Raw genomic sequence first — 13,714 nt, forward strand, 5'->3', positions numbered from 1 at the left:
GTGCTTTGATTCCGAAAATATGACGGCAACTGTCAAAACGCTATTTTAAAAAAAAAAATGTGAAGCTGCCACACATGCATTTAATCTACCAACATCAGGTTTACATACACAAGTGTTAACAACAAGCATAATAAAGTGCTTGTGTAGCGTAATCCGTTTCCACCAATATTTATCATTTATTTTATTCCACGGATGGCATGGAGGTTTCCCCAGCTGCTGCAGTTATCTGAGTCTGACGATAATGAGTCACGTCTATGTGCGAATGCACGCAGCAAAGCAAAACGGCTGGACTCATTTATCCATTCAATTGGCTCACATACTGACATGTGATCAGCAGAGATAGTTAGCTCTGATTTGTTCAAATGTGCATGTTTTCCGGAACAGCAAAAAAAAAAAAAAAAAAAAAAATTGTTGTTGAATTTATGCAACAAAAAAAGGGCAATGCAACATAAGATGGATCAAATCTTTAAAAGCAAGGAAATAGTTGAGGAGGCTTATTCATCATATTTAGTTTTATTTGCTCTGATGGGGAGGTTCAGAACATCTTAGCTGTCAATGTACACTTTGGACTTATGTTTGTTCATTTATGTTAGGCTACTTATTAATTTCCTTATGATTTAAAAAAAGTCAATGCTTGCGCGATCTTCAAAATATATTCCATTTCACTCTGCATTATATAAGTCATTTGTATTTATTTTTCTGAATGTATGTTACTTATATCTCATTTTTTTTAAAAAAGTAAATGTTTACATTAACTTCAATTTTAATATACATCCTATGTTCTTAAGTAGTTAAAATTGAGATTTGTCATTTAGTATGTGAAGAAATGAAGTAAAATAAAAATTAGGAGATAGAGGTTGGGGTTATTGCTGTTTTTATTAAATTTTACTATTTTACAAATCATCGAAAAAATACAATTTTGAATGAAAATCTGTTTCTGTATGTGTTATAGAAATAACTGTGCCAAAACAGTTTTCTTTGCATTTCAGTAGTTTTAGGAGGTTTGCCCAAAACCCCACAGTCACCCCCCAAAAAGAGAAATAAATAAATAACATTTCTGGCTCTGTGGCGACCTTCACGTCTGGGAGTTCCGGCAAGAAATTCTAGCCACTTTCACCCCTGGTGTTGAGAGAAATGTTGTGAAAAATATTTTGTATTCATAAATGTGTCCTCAGTTGATGTTGAAATAATGTTCCTATTGCTTGTTATTATTGACATATTATCTTTTCGCCACAAGATGGCAGGATGGGACTTAATTGTCTAAAGTGCTACTTTTATTACTTCATTTTTTGTTTGACTTTGATACTTTGATTTGTGGGATTGCCTGTGAAGACAGCAATGAGAGAGGATGTATCCGCATCCGCATGTCAGTGGAAATTAAACTAGGGTGACCAAACGTCCTCTTTTGCCCGGACATGTCCTCTTATTACGTGCCCTCCGGAGGGTCCGGCCGTGTTTCATAAATTCATGAAAATGTTCGTTTTTTATGATTTTTCACGGGACCAATTTGAAGAGAATCCCTCCGGCCGCTAGGGGGCAGCGCCTCCCTGCGTTGACAAGGCTCTTACTAGAAGGGGCGGGAGAAGGAGTAGATCTTCTTCTTCTTTTTTGTTGGCAGTTTACCCTTTGTTTGATGGGGAATTACCACCATCTACTGACGGTTTGGCGAGAGATCAGACTACAGTACGGAGTTCAATAAGGAGTTCTAAAAGACGTGGCGCCATACACCTTTCTGTGAGTTTATCTACTGTTAATGTCGATCACGTGCCTTCTGTTGTATATAGGGTTATATGTGTACACAGAGATGCAGTATATTCTATGAGTCTCGTAATTGTTCTGCGTTAGTTTATTTGGTTGAATGCTAGTATTACATTCTAAATAGCAGTGTTTCTTATGAGTTTTTTTACGATAAATACGTATATAATGGCAACTGTTGACTTCTGTTGGAGATTTATACTGGTGTAATCTGTAAAATCCCGTTTGGTGTCGCATCTTTGCGCTGCCGATGATTGCAAACTTTTGTAGCAAAGTCTGTTTTTGCCTCGACTCCCGTACTCGCAAACAGGGTAGCAATCAGTGAACTCAGCCGCGCTAGGCATTATGGGCAATGTAGTTTTGAACTGCTGCGTTTGGAAACATGCTGGTTGAATAGCTTGTCAGTTTATTTCGGTTATTGTTTGCGTACAATCTAGAACATTGAATGAGAATAAAAATTGAGTGGGAATAACAATTTGTCAACGACAATTGTCGTGATAGTAATTTAAAAAATTGTTGAGTTGGCACATAGCCTACTGTGTGTGTGTATTGACTGGACTACATTTCCATGGGTCTGCATTATACATATATTTTTTAATCATTATTCGTTTTTTTTTAATTGTTTGAGTATTTTTTTTTAGGGAAGAATAAAGCCTGTTGAGTAAAAAAAAAAAAAGTGGGTGATATAGGCATCTTTGAATGATCTTCGAGTAAAATTCAAGTATCTCGAGTTCAGGCCGAGTGTCCTCTTTTTTGGAAATCAAAATATGGTCACCCTAAATTAAACACACCGAGTTTTGGCTAAAAGACAACGTATTCTCTGTCAATTACTCCTACGAATGCAACGCTTAGCTGCAACCACCTCAACAGTTAGCTAGTGTAAGATAGCATAAACTAGTATAAGATAGTGTAGACCAGAGAAAGATAGCATTTGCTATAAGATAGCATTAGGCAAGGCAAGGCAAGGCAAATTTATTTATATAGCACAATTCAACACAAGGCAATTCAAAGTGCTTTACATCACATGAAGACCATAAAAATCACATTTAAATCAACACAACGTAAAAACCAAGACAAAAGATTGCATTTAATCACAGATTAAAAGTAAATAAATAAAAATAAAACAAAAATAAAAATAAAGCAAAAACTACTACTACTAATAATCATTGAAATCAGCAATAGAGATAAGCACAAGAGGAATAGAAGGCAGGTAGATTGAAATATATAGACAGTTATGGATATGCAGTGCTATACAAAAGCGTTTTTAGCCCTGATTTAAAGGAGCTAACAGTTTGAGCATACTTCAGACGTTCGGGTAACTTGTTCCAGAGGTGAGGAGCATAATAACTAAATGCTGCCTCACCCTGCTTGGTTCTTGTTCTTGGAACATGCAGAAGACCCGTTCCAGACGACCTTAGGGGTCTAGATGTCTCATAGGAATCTAACAAATCAAGCATGTATTTTGGTCCAAGGCCATTAAGTGTTTTGTAGACGAGCAGTAGTATTTTATAGTCTATCCTTTGACTCACTGGAAGCCAGTGTAGCGATTTCAAAACCGGTGTAATGTGGTCCAGCTTCCTTGTATTTGTGAGGACTCTGGCTGCAGCATTCTGTACTAGCTGCAGCTTCCTGACTGATTTTTTATCAAGACCTGTAAATATACCATTGCAGTAGTCCAATCTGCTGAAAATGAATGCATGCATAAGTTTTTCCATGTCTTGTTGAGTCAGAAGCCCCTTAATTCTGGTTATATTTTTTAGGTGGTAATAAGCGGATTTAGTGACGGACTTTAGATGGCTATCAAATTTTAGGTCTGAGTCAATAATTACGCCAAGGTTTCTGACTTGATTTGTAGCTGTAAGTGACATTGTGCTAAGTTGGCTGCTTATCTTTGACCTTTCCTTTTTTGGCCCAAAAATGATCACCTCTGTCTTCTCCACATTTAACTGGAGAAAATTCTGGCACATCCATTCATTGATTTGATGAATGCATTTACTCAGGGAGACTAAGGGACTATAATCATGTGGGGACACAGAAATGTACAGTTGTGTGTCATCTGCATAGGCGTGATAGGAGATGTCATACTGTTCCATTATCTGAGCTAACGGAACCATAAAGATGTTAAATAAGAGTGGTCCAAGAATTGACCCTTGAGGGACTCCACACGTGAATTTGGTTCGTTCTGACTGATAGTTTCCAATTGACACAAAGAAATCCCTATCATGTAAATAGGATGTGAACCACTGAAGAATAGTGTCAGTAAGCCCTACCCACTGTTCCAATCTGCTGAGTAGTATGCTGTGATAAACCGTGTCAAATGCGGCGCTGAGATCCAATAGTAGCAGAACAGATGATTTGCCTGCATCGGTATTCCGACGAATATAATTTAGGACTTTGATAAGCACGGTCTCGGTGCTGTGTTGTGGCCGAAATCCAGACTGAAATGAGTTAAAAAGATTGTTTTGGATCATAAAAGTCTGGATCTGTTCAAACACAACCCTTTCGATAATTTTCCCCAGGAATGTCAGATTTGATATTGGCCTGTAATTACTAATGGTTGAGGCATCCAGATTAGGTTTTTTTAGGAGAGGTTTTATTACTGCAGTTTTTAAAGTCTGAGGAAACTCTCCTGTTTGGAGGGAAGTATTTATAATCTGAAGTATGTCTGGGGCTATGCAATGAAAAACAGTTTTGAAAAAGTTTGAAGGAAGGATGTCAAGGCAGCATGCTGTGGGCTTTAATTTCGACACAATTTCTGTTAAAGTGGCATAGTCCAAGAGGCTAAACTGTCTAAGATTGACGTGGGGGACATTTTGGGAGGCATTTAGTGTAACATTTGTTAATCCGGAGTTGCACACAGTCTGTCTAATCTTTAGTACTTTGTGTGTAAAGAATGCTGCTAAATTATTACAGGACACCTCAGATGCCAATTCCTGAGGTATTGATGCTTGTGGGTTTGTCAGTTTGTCAACAACAGAAAATAGTGTGCGAGTATTGTTGGTGTTTCTACTAAGGATCTCTGAAAAATATGATTGTCTAGCATTTTTCAGTTCCTGGTTGTATTTGCGAAGACTGTCTTTGTAGATATCATAAAAAACTAGGAGTTTGTATTTTTGCCATCTGCGTTCTGCTCGTCTACAAACTTGCTTTTGTTTTATAGCTAGTATGGCATTTCTCCAGGGTGACTTCTTTCTTGACAAAGTTTTTGTCTTAATCGGGGCAATAGTGTCCATTACAGTCATCACACTGGAACTGAAACTATTTACAAGTTCTTCCACTGGAGCTATTGTAGGGGTTAATGATGAGGCATAGGCCTATGTGAATAATGCACATGTGTTATCACTTATGTAACGCTTCCTAATCACCTCTGTTTCCCTTTTCAGAGGATGGACGGGGTGGTCATTTTAAACATAATGCAGTAGTGATCAGACAGAGCAACATCATTCACTGTGACCTCAGAGATGTTAAGACCTTTGGATATTATTAAGTCCAGTATGTGCCCTCTGTTATGTGTTGGAACTGTGACATGCTGAGATAAAACAAATGTATCCAAAATATTTAAAAGCTCTCTAGCACATCCTTCTTCAGGATTATCAACATGAATGTTAAAGTCACCCACTAAAACAACACAATCAAAGTCCATGCAGACGGAAGACAGTATTTTGGTAAACTCATCAAAAAACATTGTGTTATACTTCGGTGGTCTGTAAATTGTTACCAAGGCAGCTCTGCAAGGGCTTTTTAGCTGAATGACAATATACTCAAAGGAATCAAACTGACCACATGAAATATTCGTGCATTGAAAACTGTCCCTGATCAGACTGGCAACCCCACCTCCTTTCTTATGGGTTCTTAGCGCACTAAAGAAATGGAAGTTTGTGGGGGTTGCCTCAATCAGAACTGTCGAACTCTTATCTTGATCTAACCAAGTTTCTGTTAGGAACAACATGTCAAGGTTATGTTTGCTGATAAAATCATTAATTAAGAAAGATTTGCCAGCTAAAGATCTAATATTTAGCAGAGCCAATTGGAGATGCCAGACTGGATTCACTGGTGAGTTTTGGGAATGACATACTATGCTTAACAGGTTGGCAGAGTTGATTGAACGTTTTTTATTTCTCACCAGTCTAGCCCTTTTTTTGTTGTTTATCACCACTGGGATTGTTGAGCATACATACTGTACTCCATAAGGCCCCGGCTTTTGCTGGGACAGAACAGTCTTTGTAATGTTGTCACAGCCTGGACCCGGTGCACATCATATTGGTGTCGCAAACATGGCTTCCTCCATAGAAGGATAATACCGTGTAGTTCCAGAGTTGTAGTGCTTTGGCTTTGCCCCGAGAGAATTCCAGGGGAAGCTGGTTGGTTTGTTGCCATCTTCCCCTGGCACCTGTCGGGTGTGGCAGGTACAGGGTGGAAGCGAAGACATGAACTTGAGGAGATCAAGAGACTGGTTAACCTTGCTATCTAGATCCATGGAGTCCCAATCAGGTTGACTCATTATTCCATCCAAACTAAGTCGTCGGCGGGGTGGCTTCCGGGACTGTGGGGATTTAGGCCTTGATGAGGCCTTAGCCTGACTGAGTCGGCGGAGTGGTGGCGTCTTGGAGTGTGAGGATTTGGTGCTAGATGGGGCCTTATCCTGGAGTCGGCGGCGTGGTGGCGTCTTGGAGTGTGAGGATTTGGGGCTGGATGGGGCCTTAGCCTGGAGTCGGCGGCGTGGTGGCGTCTTGGAGTGCGAGGATTTGGGGCTGGATGGGGCCTCGACAGCAGAGGATTGCACGGTCGGGTCGTTCTCCTCCTGTTGAGCTGATGGAGCCACTTCTTGAGTCTCGTCTGAAGGGGGTCGATCACCTGCTACCAGGGTCTCCTCCCGTTGAGGCAGTGGAGCCTCAGCAGAGGAGGGTTGGTCACAGCCTGGCAGGGCTGGCTTAGTCACTTCCCCTTCAGCGACTATCGGCTCCATTTTTGGAGGAGAGATTGATCCTGCGTGCACACTGTCTGATTCAGCACTCATCCCAGCCACCATGTTTATCCGATGTTTTGGGACAGCTTGCCTCCTTTCCTCGAGATAAGCAGACTGTCTGTGCCTCAAGAGATAAAACATGCTGCTGCTTAGTAACCGCACTCCTGACTTATTTAGGTGAAGGCCATCGTTCTTAAAGAGATGCCTGCGCCCTGAAAATATGTTGAAATTGTCAATGAAGTACATCGATTGTCCAGCGCATGTTGCTTTGAGCCATTTGTTAAGCATCATCACTCTGCTGAAACTTTCATCCCCCAGCCTGGGCGCGGGTATGGGTCCACTGAAAAACACCTCAGTATTTAAAGTTCCGACTTTGTTTATCAGTTCAGTGAAGTCTTGCTTTAAAAGCTCAGATTTTTGCTTCGCAATATCGAGGGCTCCTGTGTGTATTATCAGAGTAGTGGCTGTTGGATGCTGAGCAGCAATGCTCAGGATATTCTCTGAGATAACAGAAACCGTAGCTTTGTTAAAACAACATACTCTGGTATTGTTGCTACAAAAGTGTTTCATCCCATTCACAGCAAAGTCGCCCACTATCAGAGTGCGGGGCCCATTGGGTCGCTTTCTCTGTAGCCTGCTAGCACATGCATTAGCATCGTACCTCTCTTTCGAGCTGGGTGTTCCAACTTTCCCTGGGTCAGGAGTCTCGGAGAGTGGCGTAAATCTATTTTCCAGTAGAATTCCAGCAGCTTGAGGCACTTTGCTTTGAGCCTTTGTTGTTGCCTTGATCTGTGATAATTTTCTTTCTGGTGCCGGAGTAGATGACGCATTCTTCTGCAGAGGTGGCCATTCCTTTTCATCGTAAATCTGCCAGTGCTGGGTTCTGCCAGGGTCCCGTTGAGTCTCGATGGTGTTTGTTTGCATTCTGTGGGTCCGCTCCCACCCGCTGTTTTGGGAGATCGGCAGAGTGGTTTCATTCCCGAGCTGTCCGTTTACCTCCATATTCACTTCAAGCCAGTAGATTTTTGTTTCCAGTACTGCTATCTTCTGGAGCAGTTTGTGGTAATCATCCATTGACAGGGGAGGCATGTTGCTGCTACTTAGCTTTCGTTAGCCGAATTCCTCAGCTCCGATAAGGCAGACTTGTGTCCAAGTAATGACAAAAAAGCACTTTAAAAGGCTCAAAAATGCTCAAAAAGCCTTTGTTTGAATATAAACATGATTAAAAGATAATTCCAAGACTTACTGAGTAATTTCGAGGTAATTAAAAATGATTAAAAAGATGATTGAAGCTTGAGAAGCAGGAGCAAAGCAGAGAGACGTCTGCACAGTAGCGAAGCAGCAAAAAATGCCGGAGTATATAAACCGGAGTAATATAGGATAAGGTAGCGTAAACTAGCATAAGATAACGTAAACTAGTGTAAGCTATCGTAAAATAGCGCAAGATAGCGTTAGCTAGTGTAAGATAGCATAAACTATCATAGGATAGCATTAACCAAGGTAACATAGTGTAAGGAGCGTAAACTAGCGTGGTCTATAGGCTGCTAGCATAAGGTAAACTAGTGTGAAATAGGGTAAACTAGCATAAACTATCATTAAATGGTGCAAGATAGCGTTAGCTAGTGTAAGATAGCATTTACCAGTGTAATATAGTGTAAGGTAGTGTAAACTAGCGTGAGATAAAGTAGTATAAACAAGTGTAAGGTAGTGTAAACAAGCGAATGATGATGTAAATTTAACGTAAACAAGTTAGCGTAAACTAGTGTAAGCTATTGTAAAATAGCGCAAGATAGCGTTAGCTAGTAGGGTTGCCACCTTTTAGAAATAGAAATAAGGGACGACCCCCATGTGCCCAAAGCCTTACGGGCGAAAAAGAAAGAGGCCTCCCCAAAACTCCTAAAATGCATAGAAATGTATCTATTTTTAGATAAGAAAACTGTATTGTGCACTATGTGGGCATGGCAGTTTCCTTGCAGCAGACTGTTTTTTTTTCTTTCTTTCTGCAGCTTAGTGAAAACGAAGTTAAGAATATCGTAATTCACATTTGTGTTGTCGCCACTGAATCCGGTCACGTGACCCATTGACAAGCCAAATTTTTCCAGGAAAGCTAACTTCCAGCAGCTGACTCGTCTGCATTCTCTATGAAGTCCAGCATTTTGTTGATGACCCCAGACTCTGGACTGAAGTACTGGAGAGCAAGGGGAAACATCTTCCTGCTCAATCTATTCGAGGCATTAGTCTGTATGGAGAAGGGGATGGGTGATGTTAAGATCTTGAGCACACCACCCACTGCCTTTGGACCCAGGACTTGCTTCAACAGTGCCTCTTGCTTTGTTCTACCCAAAGTCATTTTCTTCACCATTTTGGAATCACATAAAATCATCTGATTGAGCCTGTGTCCACAGTCAGCACTATTGTAGCTCTGGCCACGTTTTACTGTGTGCTATACCTATGTCACCTCAGCTGCAGTAATTTAGAGGGTAGGAGTGGGATGATGCCAAATTATTGCTTTAATTTTGGTCTCACTATTAATCAATCAATAGATAGTATATATTCGCAGAAGGACTATTTATTTAGTGTTTATTTGCTGTTAATCTATTAGGAATAATTCCAAATGAGGATCATTAGTTAGCATAACAAAATAAGATGTTCTTTATGAGTACATAAATTCATTCCATATTGATTGATAAGAAATGCATGTTTCAAAAAAAAAAAAATCCTTCCTGAAAATAATCAACCATAGTAGCAACTGAAATAGCCTAGCTATGCTCCCATCAATGCAAAATATATGAAGGTAAATATAAATATAGCCTATATGTTATCTATATACAAGAGCATAATAACATACCAAATCAAGCTCAGGGGATGTTTCAGGTACAAAGAATTGTGACGAAGGCTCTTCTGGGATCTTAAATTCCGTTTGTGGAGGTCCCCTGCAGCATGCTGTTTTACACCTCCGTGAGACTGTGCAAAAACTTTCCTACCTTCCTTGCAGTTCGCTTTATAATCATCATCAGTGACTCTATCGAGCCACGGGTTACCCGAGTCTTCCCACCCCAGTCTATTTTTTGCAGACGTTTCCTCTTTTGAGGATGAGGTGGGGTGTCCTTAGCGTCTGGTGTTGAAGACATCTTTGTTTTGAAAACGCGCGGGGCGGTGCACTGAGCAGAGTGAGCGATGTAACTAGGCAACGAACCCGGAAGTGGAGCGCAGTGCAGGGCAGACAGATAACTATCTTGCTGTCTTTAATATCTCCTGCCGTTTTTGTTCTTTATTGTTGGCTCAGTGTTCACTCGTGAGTGCAGGTGTGTGTTTGTCTGTGCCAGACGTGCATGGGCTGGGCGTGCCGCCAGAGCCGCGGGTCGCGCGGGATCGCCTCCCCATGGGACAATTGTGAAATACGGAATAAACTGCGTTCCGTATTGGTTCAATACGGAGCACAACTTTTAATTCCCAATTACGGAACAATTCCGTATTTCAAGGGACTGGTGGCAAGCCTATTAGCTAGTGTAAGATAGCATAAACTAGTATGAGATAGTGTTAACCAGAGTAAGATAGCATTAGCTATAAGATAGCATTCACCAGAGTGATATAGGATGAGGAAGCGTAAACTAGCGTAAGGTAGCGTAAACTAGCATAAGATAGCCTAAGCTAGTGTAAGCTATCTTAAAATAGCGCAAGATAGCGTTAGATAGTGTAAGATAGCATAAACTAGCATAAGATAGCATTAACCAGAGTAACGTTGTGTAAACTAGCGTGAGTTAAAGTAGTGTAAACAAGTGTAAGGTAGTTTAAACTAGCGAAAGATGACGTTAACTAGTATCATAAAATTGTGCAAGTTAATGAAAGAAAGCATTAACTAGAGTAAGATAGCATTAACCAGAGTAACATAGCGTAACGTTGCGTAAAATACTGTAAAACAGCGTAGTGTAAACTAGCACAAGATAGCATTAGCTAGTGTCAGATAGCATTAACAAGTGTTAGATAGCATAAGCCTAAAATAGCGCAATTTAGATAGCGTAAGATGGCCAGACCCAGACACAATCGGTTCAATTTGACACCCTGTTAATTTTCGGGACTCATGTGCAATATTTTTGGTCAATAAAAGGCACACCATTCACGGGACTGTTTCGGAACATTTATTCACCAACAGTAAATTGAGATCCAAGTTTTCTTCCAGACACGCACGCACACGCACACCCACACCCACACAAATAACCATGCTACAACATCATGTTTTCTGATACTCTGCCTGTACTGCGCTAGCCTCTGTAGGCTAGCACAAGTCAATGGTTACGATATACAACACTTGACCACTTGAAATGATTCCCACCACAACATATGACCTAAGTAAACCATTTTTTTTCTCGGTCGCGTCTTCTCCATGAAAAAGCCACGGGACACACAGCGGGGGGGTTGACGACGTATATCCGAGGAAACGTCCGAGCGCTTAATTCCTTCGCTGCCATTGACAGAGATAGACGTTTGATCTGTTTGGACTGAGATCAAATTTTTTTTTTTTTAAAAAGGGAGCTACATGTCAGCGACGGGCACTACTTGAGCCGCCATTGACGGCGAAAGACGTCCAATCCGTTCAGAATAGGGAGGGCTGGCGGCGATCGTACGATGGCCTTCAATGGCAGCCAGTGACATATTAATTTATGATATAACGTTAACCTCTTGACGACTGAATTTACATTTAACATTAAACATTTAAAATAAATAATACATTTTATATATTTTTTATTTGATTGGGGAAACATACAACAAAAAATGGGAGCATTCTAAACAAACAAAAAAGATTTTTTAAAAAATGGAAGAAAATTATATATTATTACAATGTTATAATGTAATTATATATATTAGAAAAAAATTCAACAACAAAATGGAAAAATACAAAATAATTCTAAACAGGTAAAATATGAGGAAATATTTTGTATTTTTCCAATTTTTGTTGAATGTTTAAATTCACATGTACATGTTTATATATGGTATATATAACGTTAACAGTGTAATAATACAATTTGTGATAAAAAATAATTTTATATATTCTATATTTTCTAACTTAGTTTTTATATAAATTACACATTATTATACTCAAAATTATTTAAATTGATATTGAAAAATTCAACAAAAATTGGAAAAACGCAAAATAAAAAAAAAATAAAAATAAAAAATAGACTGGAAAATACATTAAAATAAATAAAATTAATAAATGTAATATATATAATTAACGATATATATATATATATATATATATATATATATATATACACATTATACAAAAAAATAAAAAGAAAATATAGAATATATAAAATTAATTAAAATGAATAAATTACATGGAAAATAAAACAAATTGGAAAATTCCATACAAAAAATAAAAAATAAGTTTTCTATATTCTATATTTCTCATGTATTTTATATAAATTATATATTATTACATTTAAAAAATAAATATTGAAAAAATCAACAAAAATGGGAAAAATACAAAAAAGGATTTAAAAAAAAGAAGAAAATGATACTTTATAAATTTATAAAGAATATATAGAATATAGAAAAATAAATAAATGAATAAATTAAAATGAGAGAAAATATTTTGGGGAAAACATGAAAAAAAATAAATAAATAATAAAAAAAAAAAAGACATATTATATTGTTAATTATTTAAATTATCATGGAAAAATTAAAAAAAAAGAGGGACCAATGCAAAAATATTAATAAACAAAATTACCATAAAATTAAAACAAAATAAATTAAAACGAGAAAATATTTGGGGGAAAATATGAAAAATAAATAAAAAGGAGGAATATATTCATAAATGTATCAGTAATTAGTATCAGTAATTAGTTCGTCTATCGCCGTCGACGGCGGCCAAAGTCGTACGGTGGACGCACGGGCGTGCACGCCGCGCCGCGTTTTGAGATTTGAAGATGCGTGGCAAGACATGCAAACCGTGCGGTGTCCGTCCCGAAAACAACGCTCCGCGTGAAGAGTGTCACGTTCAATAAACAAACAAAACAAAAACGACGAGAGACGCGCCCGCCGATATGACGAGAATCCCAAGCGCCTGCCCGCCGAGCCGAGCGACGTCGAAATGGACGCGGCGAGAGAGAGGAAAGATAGGGGGCGCATGCGACACCACGAGGGGCCAATAGAAAAAAAAAAGTTAAGGATTTTCTTTTCTTGTCTGCGTGGGAAAGAAAAAAATAAGGACAAGTTCCCGGCCGCTCGGTCCCTCCTGCTGTTGAAAGACGAAACGGACAGACGCTTTAGTTGAAAGCGGTGTCGGTGCGGTAGGAGTAGTGGCCGTCCGATGTCAGCTGGGTGGTCTCTGTGGCCCCCGCCGTGGGCTGAAGCATGATTGGCTCACCCGCCGCCTCTGCGAGGAAAACATGTTGGTAACTCATTGACAGTCATGGTCGTCAATTTTTCAGTGTGAGGGATTTGGGCTTATATCAGGTATCAAATTAACGCTTCATTGGCAAGCCAGATCCGGCTGCAGAAAGAAATTACAGGGGGGGCATTACATTTTTTTGGGGGGGAGGGGCACACAACAGTGGCGTTATTACCTGTACATTACTACATCAGTGCACTGAAATATTTTCTGTCACTGAAGTCACAAGTGGTAGTTCATCGTAAAATCTATAAGACAAACGAAAACATACCTGCCGAGGCCGTTGGCAATCTTACAAATAGTGACGTATGCCCTTACAAATTGGTGACTGATCTTAAAACGTTGTATATAGCGTGCAATATGAAACCAAAATAAAACTCAATTTTTAAAATAATATGAATTTATTGGTAATATTGTCACATGTAACCTAGTGCAATCAAAGAACAATCAATATCTTCAGCTACATCAGGATTACTAAAATTTAACAGTGACTATAATTGTATGTAGCAATTTTGGCAATTTCTATCAAGTCTTTTGATTGCTGCACTTCAGCTCGCGATTCAGTTAGACTTGAAGGTAGTTCGTTAGTGTGTCCAATT

General features: G+C 39.1%; 2 protein-coding genes across 3 annotated transcripts in view; one reads left to right on the forward strand and one right to left on the reverse strand.

The window, feature by feature from the left end:
- The first annotated feature begins 1,344 nt into the window (after window positions 1–1,344).
- Window positions 1,345–13,714, forward strand: part of LOC130910926 (solute carrier family 17 member 9-like) — a 50,189-nt gene continuing 37,819 nt past the window's right edge. Inside the window, exon 1 of the mRNA XM_057828582.1 lies at window positions 1,345–1,734. The gene's annotated coding sequence lies outside the window, so the exon portion shown is untranslated. The remainder of the gene's footprint in view (window positions 1,735–13,714) is intronic.
- LOC130910933 (dnaJ homolog subfamily C member 5-like) overlaps window positions 10,847–13,714 on the reverse strand; it is a 35,729-nt gene continuing 32,861 nt past the window's right edge. For both annotated transcript variants that reach the window (XM_057828595.1, XM_057828587.1), the window contains exon 5: window positions 10,847–13,100. In XM_057828595.1, coding sequence (XP_057684578.1) covers window positions 12,991–13,100 — 110 coding nt within the window. In that variant the 3' untranslated portion in view covers window positions 10,847–12,990. The remainder of the gene's footprint in view (window positions 13,101–13,714) is intronic.

This window comes from Corythoichthys intestinalis, chromosome 2 (assembly GCF_030265065.1).
Source record: "Corythoichthys intestinalis isolate RoL2023-P3 chromosome 2, ASM3026506v1, whole genome shotgun sequence".
NCBI lineage: Eukaryota > Metazoa > Chordata > Actinopteri > Syngnathiformes > Syngnathidae > Corythoichthys > Corythoichthys intestinalis.